This window comes from Cynoglossus semilaevis, chromosome 18 (genome assembly GCF_000523025.1).
Source record: "Cynoglossus semilaevis isolate Cse_v1.0 chromosome 18, Cse_v1.0, whole genome shotgun sequence".
NCBI classification, from domain to species: domain Eukaryota; kingdom Metazoa; phylum Chordata; class Actinopteri; order Pleuronectiformes; family Cynoglossidae; genus Cynoglossus; species Cynoglossus semilaevis.
Genome location: NC_024324.1, coordinates 5,211,491 through 5,231,385, shown reverse-complemented (window position 1 = coordinate 5,231,385; position 19,895 = coordinate 5,211,491). Strand labels below are relative to the sequence as shown.

The window sequence follows — 19,895 nt, the reverse complement described above, 5'->3', positions numbered from 1 at the left end:
TTGCCGATGACTCACACTACAGCAGAACCAACAGGGGCCTTTGCTCCCCATGGATTTCAGACTATGACTCATATCTCAGCTGCCGCTGCATGACTTAGCATAAATCAGTAAAAGTTAACAGGAGAAAAAAATCCAAACACAACTCGTGGTTTCTGAATATCATAACAGAATGATCCAAGGGGAAGCAGACACAGCATTAGCATCATAATACAGCAACTTCAGTTGCCTGATTAGTAGAAAGTGAAAGGTTGAAGAGCAAAGACGATATTGACGGCTCTAGTGTTTCAACGCACTATAGAAAAGAGAAATTTAAAATAAATTTAAAAAAAAAATATATACCTGTGTTTATTTATAGTAAGTGGAATCTATAAACTAATATCTGCTATTCATTTTATTTAGTAAAAATAAATGAATATATGTCCTGAACCAAACAACACTTGAACTGCCATGATCATTGGATTCTCAAGTTTCTGATGGTACCTGAACACATCTCGTGAAAGCTGCAATTTCATCACGATGACCCATAATATGTATAGAGCTAGAGTGGAAATTGTTTGGAAAACCCAGATATAAACCATATTTGTACAGCAGCTTAGAATGCACATATAATGTTTATATATTTTTTATTATTTTTATGCCACCCCTGGGCATCTATGGTTGTTTGAGAGCCGCAGGTTTTATATGCGCGAACCTAAGAGGTTATGGTTATGTTATGTGAGCATTTAAAAGTGTGAAATCCTGCATGGTACACATGCGACATACTGTGTTTTTCCACAGCACACTGAGTGACCAAGTGACAGATTAAGATGTTACGGTACATCAGCAAAATGGAGGTTTGACAACTCCGGTAAATTAAATTATGGGGCCAAAAGAACCATGAGTTATTACCCAGAGTGGGCTCGCTGCTTCAGTGTAGCTAGCATGTTGCTGTTAAACATTAGTGAAGTGTGAAGGCCAATGTCAGACCTGAGTGCTTTTCTTTATCATAGCGGTGCAGACAGCTTCCATATGTCCTGGTATTATTCTGCCAAGTTCACTCTCCTGCTGTGTGTGAACATGGGGCAGGTATATAAACAGGTCACACTTATTTACCCTCAACACACTCAGTGTCTGCTCTTACGCTCTCTCTCTCTCTCACACACACACACACACACACACATAGAGGATACACATTTGCTTGATAGGCATCAGTGTGACCCAACCTGACAGCGAGGTGTCTCAGGAAGGGATGTGACCCTGGCCTAGTTTTAACTCCTGGACCAACCGTTTCCTTTCATCATGAGGAACGATTAATTACAAAGACAGGGCAAAAGACACAGAAATGACCGGCTCAATATATCAAAGAGATACCAAAACCATTTTGATTCCTTGACCTTTTTATCCTCTGATGCTTAATCCTTTTCAGGGTCACTGGGGGAGTGGGGTTGAACCAATTCTAGCAGCAGTCAACGAGCGAGGACAGGGCACAGTTGGCCAGTCCATCACTGGGTCACATTAGGAGGCAAAAAGAAATTCACACTCACACTTAGATTCATGTTGTTTTTATACTGAATCACCTGGAGAAATGCCTGTGGTCCACTCTCTGTTTAAAAAAGATAATACCTGTTGTGACACTGATCTCCACTAGGTGTGCCTGTAAGAACTGTGAGCTCGGAGGTCACAGCAAGTGCAAAAATGTTCTTCACAAACGAGACAAAGCTTGAACAGTAAATCACTACAATGATCACAAACACACACAGCGCGAAAACACACACACACACAACCACATCCAGCAAACATCACACGGCCACTGGAATAAAGACAGAAAGGTGAAAGCCAGGGTCGGGGACACCTTTCCACCGAGGTGACAGCCAATCAAACGGTGAGATAATAGATGAGCGAAGGCAGATGTGGTGAGTGTCCTTTCTCCTCTACAGAGGAGGATCATGTCAGAGGACCTACTTGAAACCACAGACACTCACCTAATGAATTCATGACAGTGTAGCACACTGAAGTGAGCTGCGGTTCAGTGTGCTACAGGGAGAACAAGCTAACATAAATAACATAAAAGAGGTGTCTGCTCAGGTTCCAAGCCAAAAAAGAATCAAAATACAAATAATTGCAATATAATACAAATGTGAGAGAGAAAAATGTAACACAAAATCAGCTCTAGAAATAGCAAATATATAGCATAGCATCTTATGGTCGCTAATATTGCCATCGTCTGTTTCATTACTGTGTTTTTCTGGTTTATTATACTCACCATATTGAATTTAATGTGAACAGTGGGAGTACATCAAACTGGACTGTGAACCATTTGTTTTTGTGCACTGTAATCTCATGACTCTTCTGTATAAAGGAATTTTTCTTTCACCACAGTGAAATGCACAAAAGGATTTCTCTTAATCAAAAAGATAAAATGAATTTTAAGATGACATTGAAAGGACGCCTCGAATTACTTTTTATAAAACTCATTGTAGCCTCTTTTAAAGCTGCACTTTTCATCACGCCACGGGAAAAGAAAAAACTCAAAGTCACACGTGACACATTTCCATAATGCAAAAAAAAAAAAAAAAACCCTGCATCTTTCATGGCTGAGTGTCTTCGCATATATTTGTCCTGGTCCCGGTCATACTAATCCTGCTACTTAAACTCAATACTGTGTACATATAATTTAAACTCATGTAATTAAAACAGACTGTTAACTCAATTTAATTGTGATAACACTGCAAAATTAAAACATGCAAACAGGCTCCTAATCAGTGTTGGGTTGTGTTGTGTCTTAGTGCTGTGTAAACACACACACACACACAAACACGTGTGCTGTGCTTCTGCTCCACTGTGTTTCAACAACATCACTTGAATCAAAAGTGATTCTAAAGCTACTGACACATCCAGTGACCCGTGCACTGACAGAAAACTGGCTAAAAGCTGCAGAAAAAAGTGCTTCAATAACACTGTACCACTGTATCACCTCGAGGTGAGCTTTAAAGCTGATAATCCCACTCTATATTGAAATCAAAATGCCAGGAAAGAGGAACACTCCCGAGAGCACGGGAGGGAACTGACCACATTTTCACCGCCCGAAGCTGTGAATTACTTTTCCAACGTGGGACACAGGAAGCAGAGATTTAGGGAGTGGGAACGAAAACAAAAGGAAGAGACCAGATATGAACTCCAGGTGTGACACTGTGAATTCACTACACACAGACACCTTCACCTCCGCTGAGGAAGTAATGGGATCTCCACATGTTGGCTGGTTTAAAGACGATACAGAACCAGTTTGCAACAAACACCACCGAAGGATCAATAATATCCTGCTGAGTCTGCATAAAAGCGACAGATTCATCCTCAAAGATTTTGCTGATCGCTGCAATGTTTGTTCAACATTTTCATCCGTTTCCCAGACAATAACATCGACATGCGGATGTGAAAAGTCAGATATATTTTTGATTGCCTGTCCTTGGCACAGAACTACTTTTTGTTCTATTGCACTGTGAGAAAACATTTTGATTCCAGTTGATTTGCTCTTTAACTTGTTCCACAAAGTGGGCGTGGCCTGTTACCTGGAGTAGATGTTTTCTCCTGCTTGTCCTGCTCTTCATGCCACTGCATGGTGCGGTAGTAGCTCAGCATCACTTCCCACAATGCCTTGCACAGATCTGTCAGACAGGGGATGTAGCTGTCCAGGGTAATATGCTGCCAACAAAAAAATAATGAAAGGTCTGTTAGTACCTAAAGTCACAAAGTAATACTGCATAAATACACTATACAATCATTTAAGATGTTCTTAAAAGACTGAGGAGAATTATAAAAAATCTATTAGCCGTCCTCTACCATGTAATTACAGCTCACTGTTTCAAGGACACAACATTAAATCACATGTGGTTTCCGTACAAAAAACACTTTCAGTTGCTGTAATTATTCACAAGAACAGATTAAAGTAAGTGCGAGGGAATGAGAGCCTGGTAATTAGACTGAAGGGTAGGGTAAACAATGAGACTTTTTTTTTCTGAGAAGATTAATACACTGTGACTGAAAAATATACAGTCATAAACTCAGACGCCATTTCACCCCAAAATCCCAGGGAAAAACTCCACTGATCATTTAAACAACTGTCACTGTGTCACAAATAAAGTATAAACTGTATTTTTGTAAAACTAAGAAATTATCATTTCTATCTAGTCAAGTAGGTTGATCATTTACTCTGTCCATTTTATTTGCTCTGGCCTTTACCAAAATAAGGGCAATTTTTGAAAATATTTATTTAAACATCAATGTGTTGAATCTTCTTGGTGGAAAAAAAATGAGATAATAATATATTTTATCTTAAACAGTATTCTGAGAAATCCCTAAACAGACTCTGTAGTCAGCTATGGAAGGGAAACTGATTGCTGCGAAATCTGACACTTTGCACTTCTTGTTCTTCACCAGGCAACCATGTCAAAGCAGTCAATGTTGCCAAGCAACTGGGGGGAGAGGAGCCAATGTGGGGGTAAAAAGACGGAGACTAAGAAAGTGGGTGTGTGTGTGTGTGTTTGGGTAAAGATCCTACGCTGCGAGAGCGTCACACCATGAAGGGCTGTCATGGGATTGAGTGTGCAGGATTATGAAGAAACGTGCTGAAGCACAGGTGAGTTCAAGGTCACACCTCGGATGAGTTGAGGAACGGAGAACTTGGAAAATTCATTACGTTATATCTTATGGTAAGAAAGCATTGACTCTTCCTGGGGAGGAGGGCAGAAGCTCAGAATGTAATAAAACAAAACCATACAAGGTCTGAACCAACATCACGTTATTCATAACTTCGTCGGTGAGGTTTATTGCACAAGAGGCTGCGGAGGCAAATCTGCCTTTCAATCCTGTGTGGGCAGGTGGACAAGTGAGGAAGACAGAAGAGATGACCACTGAAACACCCCAGAGTTTCAAAGAAATCATTCAAAAAAGGTAACATCTGCAGCTTCATTACCGGCCAAGAAACACAAACTAACTAATATACTGGAAAGGTAAAATGTGAATTGTTAAAAGAGGTAATAATCCAATATGTGAAGATTTATTTTCAAAGTTCACTACAGTTAAACAGGGTTAAAATCAAAAAGAAAAGAACAGAACATGTTGGAAACATTAAACTACTACATTTAAAGAACAAACTGTACAAACTGTACACTGTACATGATTTGCACCATATGCATGTATTCCACTCCATTGTTTGTCACTCTGTAGTAATCTGCTGCTTCCTGCATAAACTATTCCTGCAACATTTCAGTATGCACTTCAAACATCTACCAAGTCCCTGGTGGAATCCAGAGACTGCTTCTATTTTTCTTTTTCTTTTTCACTTTCCCTGCCTCATATTCACCACAAACAAGCATCAATTATCCAAGACACAAGAAAGACCTTGTGAATGGAGCAGCCCTGCGTAGTTGAAGATCAAAAATAAAACATAGTAAAACACAGCAAAGAGGAAGGAGAAAAAAAACTACTCAACAAACAGCTGTTATAGACAGTGGCAGCAAAAAAAGGAACAGAGCCGCGGTTCCTCCTCACCATGAAAACAACAGTGTGAAAACAGAATGGTCCATCGTTCAGATGAACAACAACGCCAAAGGTCAGGCTAGATCAAAATAATGGAACACTGAACAATGAGAGTGGGTGGATCTCTATGGGTTACAAATGAGCAGTGGTTTGATATCATTATCCTTATGACATATTTCCCTATTACCATCTGGACAAATGGATTAACAAAGAAGAGAGAAGGTTAAGTCCCAATAAAAGTTTCTGTTCTTCCTTTTGACAGACAACAAATGATGAACTGCAGTGTTGGAAAGAGATGGAAAGATAGCACTGACCCCCGACCCCTCCCCTCCCACAAAGGAATGAGAGCTGATGCCAATAATGATGAGATACTGGTGTAAAATTAATCAGACCTTTTCATAATCACAACTGACCTTTTGGAATTTTGTTCCTCACCCCTGAATGTTAAGTCCCATCACCGAGACTCACATTTGGAGGGTTCTAAACTGCATCTCACCAGAGTGTGACCTTCATTGATCAGGGGATCAACAGCTAAATAAGTTTCAGTACCACAACATTAGCACATCCTCTGAGCAAGGCACTTCTGCTGCAGCAAGTGAGAATTCATGAGAGAGTGTTCAAGGAGCAGGCAGCGTCGGTGAGTGATTTCCCCTGCTGGCTGACTGATTTAAAACAGCTCCTGTCGCAGGACTCTTTTTTTTTTTTTTATTGTTATTTTACTGACAGATCGCAGAAATAATAGTTCGTACAGTCCCTAAAAAGCCACTGAGAGTGAGGAGCATTTTAATGACTAAGAAAACTGTGACTCTTCGACTGTGATTCACCATCAGTGGCTACAACGGTGCCCACACAGAAGACAAACTACTTTAATTTTTGAGGTGGTATGTACAGACAGAAGGTGGTCATGGGTAAATGTCCGTCTCCTCACCGTGCACAAGTCTTTGTATTGCATCTTCTGGAACTTTGTGTCAGCGTTCCCCGCACACAGCTCCACATATCCCAGCACCACTTGGAAAACAGTGTTGTGTATGGCCTGGGTGAAGTGCATGTGCAGTTGATCCATTGCAGTCTGCAGAGAAAGCCAACAGAATCACCACGTTACACTACAAAAACAACCAAATGACATTGAAATGTTAGCGATCAACCAGAGACCTGTGAAAATGGACATGTGCATTGGACATTGTTAGAATTTAAAAAGCTCTAGAGTAAATTCATGCATATTTAAATGGAAATGTCCATTAGTATGCCTTGTCCTTACAACATTGTTGGCTAAAACTAGGGTAACCGGACACTTTACTTAAGCATTAAACTTTCAAATACAAAATTGCAAAATAATTCTGAAATCTTCTTGAAATATGAATCTACTAATGGCACTGAAGACGCTCCTTCTATTTCCAACACATCATCGTTAATCATTCACAATCAGGGATTTTTTTTTGTAATTAAGCTCAAAAATGTCCCCGAACCATGCCTTAACAAAAAATGTGGAGTTCATTGTGCACACTGAACTCACTGTGCTCCATTTGTGCATTCCCAAGCTGATTCCTCCACTCTTTTAAATGTCAAGTTGCATTTAGTATCATTTTCTGTTTTGCAGCTCCCACGCACAGCCTTGCTGTGGGACCTCAGGGAGGGTGTTATTGAACAAAGTCCCACAGGGGCAAGTAAAAAGTCACCAAAATAATTTCAACATTTCGTACTGCCTACTTCATCTCTACTGCAATCTGTTCACAAACATCCACAAAAAACAATGGGCAGGAAAAGAAACAACAGCTGCTCCACCGCTAACGCTACAACAAGGCTTCTGCTAACAGAACTACGGCTAATGGTTCTGCAACTGATGCAACGCTCCTGCAACTACAACCTTTCCTGCTAGAATTACTGGTACTACAGGTACCACTGACATATGGCTGCTACTACCACAACTACTTTACTGCTACTGCTTCTATTACAAATACTGCTTCTGATGCTATGACTGTAAGCAATGCTACTTCAATTAATGTATCGCTACAGCTCTTACAAGAACTACTGCCACTTCCTCATTAGTAGAAGTACAATTTGTAAGACAACCACTCTTAGCAATACGTAGAAGTACAATTTGTAAGACAACCACCCTTAGCAATACTACATTTAATATATGTATTGCTACTGCTACTATTACTATCATACATACACATATCATAGGGACAATGTGGTATTTTACTATTTGATACTAACTGACAGTATATAAAATATTGTCAAAACCTCTGAATAAATAAAGTGGAGAAACTTAAAGTTTATTTATGTTTTTTTCTTATTTAAATATGTAAAAATAACAGACTAAAAAGAATTAGGAAAGGGATTTGCCGAAGAACAGATAAAAAAACCAAGCAACAAACAACTTCAGTCATGTCTGTGTTTTTCAAATTAACTGCAGACAATACAGAAATGACACCAAAAAACTCCCTCCTTAATTGTGCCTTTTTTTCTGACTGATTATTTTGCTTTACAAGGATTATTTCAAGGATAAAATGTTCTCTGTCTGGTGGTTGATTGACAGTTAGGTAATGACCAAAAAACACAATCTATTCACTGAAGTAAAGAAAAGGGAGAAGATAAGAAAATTGAATATATTAAATCCTCATTGGAACAGTAATGGCCCGTATATGGAAATTAGTTTCACAATTAACTTTAATATAATATAATTTAATTGAATAGAATTAAAATTAATTATTGGTCGGGGGGAAAATACACACAAAATTGCTCATAAAAATGAATAGAGAAAAATACACACAGACATATATATATATATATATATTTTTTTTTTTTTTAACAATGAATAGTAGAAAATATTTATATAACAAGTCAACCATATGATCCACTTGGTTAAAGCCATTAATCACACCAGGACCCGGTGGGGTCCAGCTACTGACCTGTGTCTTGCCCAGGAGTGTGTAGGCCAGCTGGACCTTGGTGTAGTGCAAAACATCAAAGTGCTTACAGGTCTTGGACAAGGCTACGTCGAGCTGCTCCTGGAACCATAAACAGATGGAGGACAAAGGAGGGGAAAAAAGTGGCAGAGTGAGCGGGTGAAGGAAAAACAAAAGGGATTATGACTGCTGAGGCCACGGATTATTGTGAAAATGTACATCTTCATCACAGGGCTAAGAGTGTGAGCGTGAGCGTTGTGTGTGTATGTAGATCTTAGGCAAAGGTCGAGCAGAGGTGAGGGAGACAGATGTAGGAATGAAGTTAGGAAGTACAGGGACGTGTTAACAACCCTGACACGTTAAGCCCAGCTCAGAGCAGAGAACTGACAAAGGCCAAGTGATCAAACAGCCGACATCACCAGCAGTTTTCTCACGCTGCCGTGGACCTGCTGCAGACACGAACAACCACACGAGAGGATGAAGTAAGATGGTGAAAGTCCCCAGAGTCAGAAGAAGTGTGTATTTGTCGTTATTTCAGTCAAATGCTTTGTTCTGGGGGCCCTTTCTGGACATACGCCTTTGGGGCCAGACACTCAAATGAGATTACATAAAAATCACATTTTTGATTAACATAATTATTTGATGTTTTTGGAATTCAGTCGTAACAAGTCTTCAAAGGAAAAGTAATTCAATTTTTGTTAAATGTGACATGCTTGAGTTACACTGACTTGATGCAGCGATATCTCTGGGCTTTTCCAGCAAATAATCCGATCCGATTATATATATATATATTTTTTCATTTACAATAACATAATTTTATGAGAAGAAACTCAAAGCTTTCACACAAATGAAAGAGCACAGGGTTTGTGTGTGCCGGACAACAAATCAGAGAAATCAATCTGCACTCTTTCAAACCGGTGCTGACAGGTAAACAAACAACCATCTTGGAGCAACGGCCATGCAAGTGTGCACAAGTGACCGCCCGTTTCTCTATAACAACAACAGTGCAAGTAATTAATCTGCTCAAACGCGAGGGCAGCGTTGCAGAGAAATTGCTTTGCATATCATTCATCACATAGTATCACAGCGGCAGCCTTTAGATGAGCCGCAGATAATTTACAATAATGACTCTGTGAATGTGTCAATAACTGGCAGACGAGGAATGATAAACTTTTTTAAAAAAATTAAGTCAAAATAAAGTATAAATTGCTTCTTTCAGAAACCGGTTTCTGGAAAATAACAATGTTAGAGCTGAATATGGCCGACTGCTAAAAGGCCCCTTTAATAATATCACTGTTGAATAATGGAGTTAGAGATAAAGCCAAGGAGCACATACCTCAATTTGCTCCAGAGTGTCCTGCAGTTTGGAATTCAATTCACTGTGGGAGAGATTAGAAATGTTCAGTTTCTCATTTCTTCATCACAATCTGCAATCACAAAACTTTTTTTTACAATCACGTTGAGGATAAGAATTGAACCGTGAGGCTTTACTCTCAATCAAAATCTATTATGAATGACAATCAATGAACCTACAAATAACCTTCATAAAAAGAAACCACAAATGTTCTTTTTTACCAGAAAAACAGCTGCATCTCTTATCATTAAATTATGAAAGTGAAATTATTTCTCCCTAACTAATTATGACGCCCTAAAATATATATTAGTCAGACAACTTTTATCTTTTTTATTGCGTGTTTTGTCTGCTTTTTCAGAGGGAAAAATCAAACGAAACCTACGTTGACACAATACTATGACCAATTACATTGTGTGCAATAATAAACAGCCAATCAGGATTAACAAAATCCTATTAGAGAGTAGATTGAAATGATAATACTTAATTACAAAGAACAGTTATCAATTGTACCAGTCTGTTGCCACAGGACAGACATTCATCACTTTAGCCACTCAAAATAAACAATAATTCATGTCTGTTTCTTATACAAAAACTCTTTTCCAAAGAGTAACTTTGGCAACAAGAGCCTTTTTCAAGTTTGTTGCTAAAAACCCTGTATTAACCTGCATGTGTTGGTGTTTGTGTAACTCTATCTATTCCACATGGTTCAAGACACAAAACAACAACACATGCCTGAGGCAGATTTTTTAAGTTTCAACTACTGTTCTCCTCCCAAGACACCAATTTAATTCCCTTGTTACCCCCCCCCCCACCCTCCGCCCCCCGAACGCACCTACACATCATCACTCAGTCCCACGGTTCCCCCTTGCCTCTGCTCTGCCTCTGCTCAGGGTCTTTTTCAGGTCATTCCACTTTTGTGTTGTGCCTTTTGTGAGCACAGCTCACAAAGATAGGAAGGTCTTTAATAAATAACTAATTAAGCTTCTACGCCTCAATTAGGAACAGGGAGAGGAGAACACAGTCGCAGCCCCTCAGGTGTCAGGACAACAGGTCAGGAAATGAACAGTCTGATTCTGAACTCTGGTTTTGTGATATTGGAACATGTACAGGTCAGGAATCATAATTCTCTGAATTCAGTAGTTTTGTCGTCGTGGAAACAGTTAACACTTTAAAAGTAGATCCTCTGTCATTGATCACTGACGCTGTGGTCTGCAGTTCACGTCACAAACCAATGGAATATTATTTAGGGCTTTTTTCAAACCCGACCAATAGTCAGGTCAGGTACATTTTTCCTTGATAAAATACAATTTTTACAAATTAAAACATTTTCTTTACCTTTAATGCAAAAAAGCATACAGTACAATGAGAATGTTTAACAGAGCGGAGGGTGTTCTTTGGGTGATATGATTCTCCCTTGCACACAACATCTGATATATTCCAAATGGCATCAACATTCGCCTGCATACTGAGTTGGTGGAATTGCTTCAAAGCGACGTCAAGGATGGATGGAATAAGTGAAGCAGAAAAAGACAATGTTCTCACTCTGTTGCCCTGGTAAACTAATATATTTAGTTCTGTTCTTCAGGCTATCATTTAGGGTCCTGCTGTCATTGTGCAGAGCTACATAGACTCAATGACAACGTCCAAACCGTGAACGTACAGTAGATGCCTATCCAGCAACACCTCTGTGGGATCTGATAGAATACATACATACCAGATGAGGAGGAAAAACCTAATTAACAATCTGTTCCCTGCAGGGCACGGGAGGATTGAAATAGAGTTATACGGAAGTCATGAAGGGAATTTTTTTGCATCCTACGTTCAATTATCACCGGCGATAGCTGTCCACTGCGCCTGGAGGGGCGTCTCTCAACGGAGACTTGCTGACTCACTAAATAATCCATGCGCGCTTTCCTTCGAGGGTCAGCTTAACGCTCGCCCTTTGCAAGAACAATGCTTTTTGCTTTTTGCTGCAGTTGTTTTTACGAGACAAGAGAGTCAACAATTTAGCAGAGGCAGGGCTTCAAAGAATGACACGCAGCAAGAATGGTCAACAGACGGCACAATTAAGCCAGTGAAAAGGGGACAGGGGAGGAAATATGATGACAACGGATGAAGATGCACTTTTTGGTTTCCTCGACAACAGATTGCACTGACAGAAGTGGTTATACAACATTAAAAGTTGACCTGCTGTAGGTGGCTAGAATTATGAGTGAAACAAAAAATAACAGTATAATGCAACCATATCATCAAGTAAGACAACATCCAGGTTTCATAAAGAAAATAACTGACCTTGTGCAATAACTTGCAGTGTCTTGATGAATAGAATAAACAGGAAGAATAATCCACTCCACAGATATTATTAACATGGCCTCTGCTCCTGATGTATTCTGTACTTCAGATCAAATACTCAAACAAGCTATGACACTTAACGCTGAAATAACAGTCGGCTGAAGAGGTTCTCTGAAGGACAACTAAACACAACAGCCTGTTTTGAGCTGGAGGAAGTCCAGCTCAAAACAGCTCAAAACTAACTAAAGCAAACACTCAGAAAACGAATGTGTTTTGTGTTGATTATTATGGTGTATAAAGAAGCCCGTTCTTATATAATGGTATTATTTAACATGATTACAACAACAGTGTCACGTTATAGCCGACGCATTGTTTCTGAAACTACTGTGAAAATGTTACAGAGGAGCTCCAGGCTGGAACTCCAGGTTTTTAACCTTTAATCACAGCAGACACAACATTTTGTTAACACTCTGGGCCAACCCCTGACCATGACTACCTGAAAGGGTCTGAGGAGGTGAAGGAGCACTACAGCGAGCACATGGAAAATGACAGGGTCAAAGTTCCAAGGTCAAATGAAAGGGCAGGAGACCAGCAGGAAGGCAGTGCTGACGTCAGGGTACAGGCACTTCCAGTACGTGCGTCTCTGTGATCAGCACTTGTTTCAGGCACTGACATTTTTCTCCCTTTTTATCTCGTAGTAGTGAATATATAAAGTGTCGTAAGAGGAAGTAGGAGGACGGTGATAACATGCATCGTTGATCGCACCATAATTATTTTTTTCCAAAATAGCAGTCAAGCACTCAACCGTTGACACAAATGAACCAAGTTATTAGGGCTGTCACTTTCATAAATGTGGAAAAACTGGGGAGAAACGTGGTAGGCAACAGACCCTCTGAGGTACTAGGTTTCAAAGAAACTGGTTGTGACCTGGTGTACAAAAAAAAACCATCCCCTAGAATTCCACAAAAAGAATGCTCAGATGCAAGCCATGATTGCAGTTGGGTTTATATTTAAATAGAAGAAATACATGTATGCATTTTTATAAATAAAGATTTAGGTTTTTTTTAGAATCTCTTGATGTACCCCCATGTCCTATGACTGACTTCTGGGTCAACTCCGAACAGATTGAAAAATGATACTGTTGCGGCTAAGTTCTCCATCATGGAAACGCTTTTAGCAGAAAATATCCAGCATTAGACACTTTCCATTTTAGTCACAATAAACCTGACGGGTCCAAATGCATCAGTATTATACATGGCAGCTCATACTGTACCTGATGCAGCTGTAGTGTTTGAAGGTGCTGGCAGCCTTCTGACATTCCAGGCAGAGCTGGATCGCACCTGGATAATCTTCCTCCTACCAAAACAAAGAAATGAGGTCACTTGGTTTATTCTGAAAAGAAAGCAGGCCTTAGTGTAGAGAATAATAAAAAGACCATTGTATGAGCACAGCATCAAAGGAAATCTCATTAAATTGCATAGCTTTTTATTATGTGCTGTTTTTAGATCCAGGGATCATTTTAGATATGACACCATAGAAATACCCTGCACACAACCAAGTATCACCAAAAAAAAAAAAAGAAAATCCATTCTGTGTCACAGCTGACTTTCACAGCAGATGTTCTAGCAAAGATGTGAACAGCGTGTGTGTTTGAGTGCAGGTTTTATCGCACAAACAATATTGATTTTCTTCCTTTCAAAATCAATTACAAACATATCTTTTTATGTGTCTGGCTGTGTGTGTGTGTGTGTGTGTGTGTGTGTGTGTATGTAGTGGGTGTAACAGTACCTCGAGCATTTCACAGAGCCTCACGTCTGTTCTTTGCTGTATTGGGAAAAGACCAAGGTTAGATGAATCAGTAAGATATCACAGACTTCAGTGTTCAATACGATGACCCCAGAATGAGAATAGAATGTTTACTATACTAACAAAGAAACATTTCAGGGTGTTTGTACATTTAATGTATAGACTGTAAATGAATTTGAATGTCACTGAAATTAATCACATAGTTTTCCAAAAGTCAGTCAGAATTTATTTTTTTGGTTGGAGCTTATGTTAAAAATAATGATTTGTTAGCTGCGGTTCTTATGTTAAAATATATTGGTGGTTATTAATAACTAAAACCTTTGTTTTGACTACCTTTGCGGCAAGACAGTGAAGAAGAGACAAGAAACTACAGGTCAAAGGTCAACTGTTTAAATTGAAAGAAACTAATTTTTAATCATATAAAATATTATGTAATATAATGACATACTCTTGACCTGAATCCTTTGTTTTTCTTGTGCAAAAACAAAACAGATGTTGCATTAGATGTTCTGCCATTTGTGTGTAAATCTTACCAGTGTCTTTATGGTTCTCAGAGATTTCAACAGGCCCGTCAGCAGGTGTCGCCTCCTCTGATTGGCCAGTAAACCCAGACTGGCCTCAGTGAATCCTTCCTTGGCTACACTCAGCTGTCTGGATTTCAGATCACAGAAGAAGGAATCCATCAGCGTATACATAATAAGTAGTTCTGTCCATTTACTGTGCTGCATCTGATTTTCTTTTAATTATTTACATATTACAAATGTGGTCATGATATAGTACAAGACCTGTCATGAACACACGCAGGACTTTGACAGATACGTTGTCTCAAAGGAAAACACACAATCGTTTCTCATTTTGACAAAGTTATTAGAGGAAGAATAAACACAGAACAGCAAAAACGTTTTGAACGTGCTACGCGAGAAGCCATTTCTGTCTGTGAATAGATAGCATACATAATGGAAGTCCATTACCTCCGCGCGTTAGTGCAAATGACCGCTGCCAGCTGCAGGTTGGACTGCAACGCTGTCACTCTCTCCAGTTCCTGTGGAAAAATGTCAGCGTAAGTAAAAACTGGAAGAGTTTCATGTTTCCTTCAAAAGGCTAAAAATAGGATGTGAAATATCAGACAGATGCAAACTTTGTTCAAGTTCTATCTTTCAGGCACTTAAACTGTAACGGTTCATTTGCGACGCGGCGGTTTGTTTCTCAAACTGCCATCTGCCCAGTAAATCACTGCATCAAAACCAGGCTTGTTTATACACGTCTATATCAGAGCTTTCTTGTGCAAGAGGCTTCCCGCTGACTGCATCAGATGATGGGAGATATTATAGATTGTTGCAATGAGGCATGAGTCATTATTGCTGAAGTGTTCGTCGGCTGAAGGAGAAACTTTGAAAATCAAAGACAACCTTCCCTAATTAGCTTTGGCGTTTTAAATAAATGTACACTCTGCTCTGGCGAGTTGTGCGGCCCCATCCATGACCTCTGCAGAGAACAAGTACACCCCCAGGCAAAGACCTGACTCCTCTCATCCTCTTGGCGTTGTTATTTTTATCATCTGGAAGATGCTGCACCCAACGTGGGAAATGCCTGATCTTTGATCCCATTCTTGCAGTTCTGTGATGTTTCCCTCTGAATGAGGATCTTTTGCTCGTCAAAAATTGCATTGGTAACACTGTGAGAGGCATGAAGCGACTTTGTACCAACAGAACACGTGTGATGAAATTCATTATCGCCATGTCACAAACAACAACAACATCAAAGGTGATGAGCGTTCAACATCAACAATTTCCATTTGCCAACCAACTGTTGACCAACTTTTTTATGATTTTTGTCTATTGACAAAAAAGCTCCTCGGTGTAGTTCCTAATTCCTACCACAGACACACGTCTCCCGTTTCCATGGTTATGTCACCATCACAAATACATTTATTAAGAAAGAATTTAGCCTACAATATTTATTGCAAATAGAATTATCATTTGTAATCACCAAAACAACATTAATTAATTCATTAGTTGAAGTAGTCTTTCTAAGTTGCACAGACAGCTTTTAGAGTACATAATTCTGCCTCATTTCACCGCAGTAACTACAAATTTACCAGATAACTAGGTAACTGACAGGTGCAGGCTGCAAGGTTAAACCAATTACTGACCTTTGTCCCAAAGAGAAGGCTGAAAACACAGTCTGCTGCAGGAACCCTGCTGTGTTAGTGTTTCCAATTGGAAATAATTGACTACAAGTCCAACTCTATTCTTTTGATTCAGCCCAGGTCTATCTGCTGCTAATTCATTACAACTCAGAGTCCCACAAGGCAATCTGTCTCTAGGTAGGTCTTAGGGTCAAGAAGTTTGTCCACACAGAAGTCTAAACTGTGTCCATAATGGAGAGGGAAAGTTTTAAATCAGCGGAGGACCTTTTTTTATTGATCCAGGTTAAATGTTCAAGCTGGAGGAAAAAACATCTTTAGGCGTTGATTTAAGAGTGAGAAAATCCAATTTTTACCAAAAACGTAGGTCAAAAGGTGACCTTCAAAGCTTACCTTGACATAAGACGGTTGTTTCTCCAGGATGAGATCTGCCACCTTTTTAGAAACCTAAAAAAAAAAAGAAGGATTTGAACATTAAATTAAACTTGAATTACCACCTTGTCATCGTATTAGCTACGGGTTTTTAAATTATGACCCAAATGTGTTTTGTGAGGTCACAGTTACCTTGACATCAGATCAGCACATTTGATACAGCTCATCATTTTGGCCAGGCGTAAATGAATTTTCCACAGGACAAAAACCACGTACGTGTGAAGTCAACGTGACCTTTGACCGAGAAAATCTGATCACTACATATTTGGTTGGGTGTGAACATTTGTGCCAAATGTGGAGAAATTCTATCAAGGTGTTCCAAAAATATCATATTCACAAGAGTGGGGCATGAAGACAACGGGGAAACATTAATCTTCGGGCTACAGCTGTTGCCAGAACAAAAGCATAAAATAGAAAAGAGACGTTTTGATGCTGTTCCAAAATGTCAGCCCACAAAAACTGGGCAGTTTAATCTCTCTATGGTGGGCCGAGCAGGAATAACAATCAATGATGTCTGCGTCCAAAGTGCAATACAACCATAAACCTTTCACAGTGCGTCTCTCTCTCTGTCTCAGGTTCATTTCTTTAAACGTCTTCTTCAATCTCATCATTCCCGTTTCTTTCTGAAAAGTTTCTGCATCTGTCAAGGTTTCAGTGGAGTTTTGTGAATTTCACTCCGTCCTTGGTGCTTTTTAGCCCCGTTGGCTCACGACTGAGATGAAACTATAATTAGAACGTGTTGAAGCAGCACCTTATTATGAACAGCCGTGTGTCCACCAGCTGAAGGAAAAGGAAGGAGCCACAAAATACAGAAGATCAATAAAGATTGATCTGATCGTTGATCTACAACAAAACTACAAACTTAAAGGTCAAAACTTACTAAAAAAAGAGTCAATAATTGTGTGTTTGTGTTGTGGGAACGGTGTGGATGACACAGAAACACATATACAAGACCAGAAAAATCTGATGAATGTCACCGACACTCACTCTGACGGAACATGTTCCTCATTCTGAGCATTTTAGATAAACAGGCAGTCAGTGTTAGGTCTGTCATACCACTAGGGCACATGTTTGAGGATTCCTGCAGGTGATTGCTGTGATGTAGAAGGTAATTAGGGCTTAATTAGCTAATACTCATTAGTCATTAGTAACAGCGACGAGCGGCAAGCACGCAGGCAAGAGACGGTGAAGGTCATTCCTTCTGATTTAGGAATGCAGGGACTGAGACAGAGCAGATCTAGGAGTGTTGGCCACACTTCTACTGTGACTGCAGAGCCAATGGATCACAGCACAACATTCACTGTGTTTGTAGGGAGAGGTCACTATTTCACAATATGCTGATGTGTAAAACTACTGTGATCAATATCCTGATAATAATAATAATTATTATTATTATATGCCATATTAAGTCAATATTTGGTAATACTCTAACTTACAATTTTTTATTTTTTGGGTATAGTGTAGACTCTCAGAAAGGATCTGGGTGAAGTATTTAAATGAAAACGTCTGGATTAGATGTCCTTTTTAACAGCAGATCTGGCATCAGACGAGGAAATCAGCTGATGAAAATGTAATGATGGGCAGTAATTTCCACTTCCTCACATTTCTGTGTTGATGTGGGAATAATTACGGCAACACAAACACACACACACACACACACACAAACTGTCTCTGAACCCTGACATTTTTCTCATGGGTAGTAGTCTAGCAGCTCAAAAAGGCAATTAGTACAGAGATGAACCCCTGCCAGTGTCTGACGTGCCAATTAGGCCTGGACACTGAGGCAGAGAAACGGGGCAGTTGTTCTCCAAGCCAATGCCAGGGAAACTCGTTCTTCCCCACAACAGATCAAACGATAAAGAGAAGAAGGGGAAAAAGAATACCAGCAGAAATACAGAGGGAAAAGAGGGATAAATAATGGGAACGGTAAATACGTTTCAAATGGTCCAGCCACCTTACCACTAATGCTGTATGTGAATCAGCTTTAATCTGTCAGCAGGTCGGTGTGTGGTGGCATCCCACAACATCTGCCTGGAGACAGCCTCACAGTGGGAATGAAATAATCCAAATAACACTTGCACCCTCTATTTAAGACAGCAGGAACGTAGAAACTCTGTGTACGTGTTTCTACGAGAGGGCAGGGGGGGGGGGGGGGGTATTTATAACTGCCCTCCTGCAACGATGCACCTTGAATTAGAAACAGCAAGATACTCTGATACTGGTTTTGTCAACCAAAACAAAGTCATTACCACACAAATGATCATAGTAAAAGCTCATCGCTATGCAGTCAGTGACGGTGATTCTAAACAGGTCCAGGTTTCACGCTGAGTAAGTAAAGTATAAGTAATTTGAAACTAGAAAACCTTTGTGTTTTATTGCAGTCGTGGGCAAACTTTTTGACTTGCAGGCCACAATTGTCCTAAAATTGAACAGGGGGGCCAGGTCAGGGGCAGATAGATGGAGCGTTCCTGTGAATTAAGATAAAAGTCCTGCATAAAGGCTAAATGGTAAAATGCTTTTATCATTTTCTACGCCATCTATTGGGGAAACGTAAGTGTTGCAGGGAAAAGGCAGAAGTATAATGATAATATAAATACATTATACAATTTGGAGGTTAAAGCTTAACGGTCCACATCGGCCCCTGGGCCTTAGTTTGCATATACATTTAGTGGAATTTTGCATGGTTTTGTAAGATTTAAAATACAGTAAAAAAAAAACCTAAAAAATATTGTCTGAATTTTATCAAAAACTTCTGTATTTTCTAATAAGAAAGTGCAACTTTCTTGTCCAAGTTGTAACTGATGAATGGTGATTTATTGTAAATTTCCACTGAAGATAAGCGCGATGACCATGATGGATAGAGAACATAATTCCTCTGGCCATGACTATCATTAGCACATTAGCTTGAAATCAAAACAAATAGAAAAAGAAGCATGCTGAAGATATTTTACTCAAGCCTTAGGGAAATCAGGAAGACAAACAGACGCAGGGTTCGCTCATATAGACTTAGGATTGCTGGCTTGCATTGATAAGCCTGCTGGAAAACATGGGAGTGAATTTTCTGCCTGATAGCACAGTGGACCAATTACTATGGCTGTTCCCCACACGCTGCCTGCAGGCTCACAGCCAGAGAGAGGAGATGAGACAGGCAGGCAGGCCGCAGGTATGAGAGGGAACGTTTGAGCACTTTCTTGTAGGCCTCGAGCACCTCCTCAGCTCAGTAGACAGCTCGGCGGGAAACTTCCAAACATGTAAAATGAAGGGGTAGGTACAGGGAAAATGGCATTTACAGTAAAGGTTAAAGTATGAGAGGAGGTGAACGTGAAAAGTTCAGAAGCCTGACAGAAGAAACAATAGAATAGAAAAGAACTGTATATTATATATGTATAGAATTATATCCTATGGTATTATACAGGAATGCAGATGTACAGAGATTGATTTA

At 39.7% G+C, this 19,895-nt stretch overlaps 1 protein-coding gene across 6 annotated transcripts in view; it reads right to left on the bottom strand.

Annotated features, from left to right (window-relative positions):
- Positions 1 to 19,895, bottom strand: part of vps50 (VPS50 subunit of EARP/GARPII complex) — a 62,633-nt gene that overhangs the window by 32,665 nt on the left and 10,073 nt on the right. For all 6 annotated transcript variants that reach the window (XR_003052642.1, XM_017041365.2, XM_025065101.1 and 3 more), the window contains exons 5-13: positions 16,415 to 16,468; positions 14,847 to 14,917; positions 14,409 to 14,526; positions 13,858 to 13,893; positions 13,343 to 13,425; positions 9,760 to 9,802; positions 8,427 to 8,525; positions 6,443 to 6,583; positions 3,546 to 3,678 (exon numbers count right to left, since the gene is read on the bottom strand). Coding sequence is in view for 5 of the 6 variants with exons in the window: in XM_017041365.2 (XP_016896854.1) it covers positions 3,546 to 3,678; positions 6,443 to 6,583; positions 8,427 to 8,525; positions 9,760 to 9,802; positions 13,343 to 13,425; positions 13,858 to 13,893; positions 14,409 to 14,526; positions 14,847 to 14,917; positions 16,415 to 16,468 (778 nt within the window). In the remaining variant the exon portion in view is untranslated. The remainder of the gene's footprint in view (positions 1 to 3,545; positions 3,679 to 6,442; positions 6,584 to 8,426; positions 8,526 to 9,759; positions 9,803 to 13,342; positions 13,426 to 13,857; positions 13,894 to 14,408; positions 14,527 to 14,846; positions 14,918 to 16,414; positions 16,469 to 19,895) is intronic.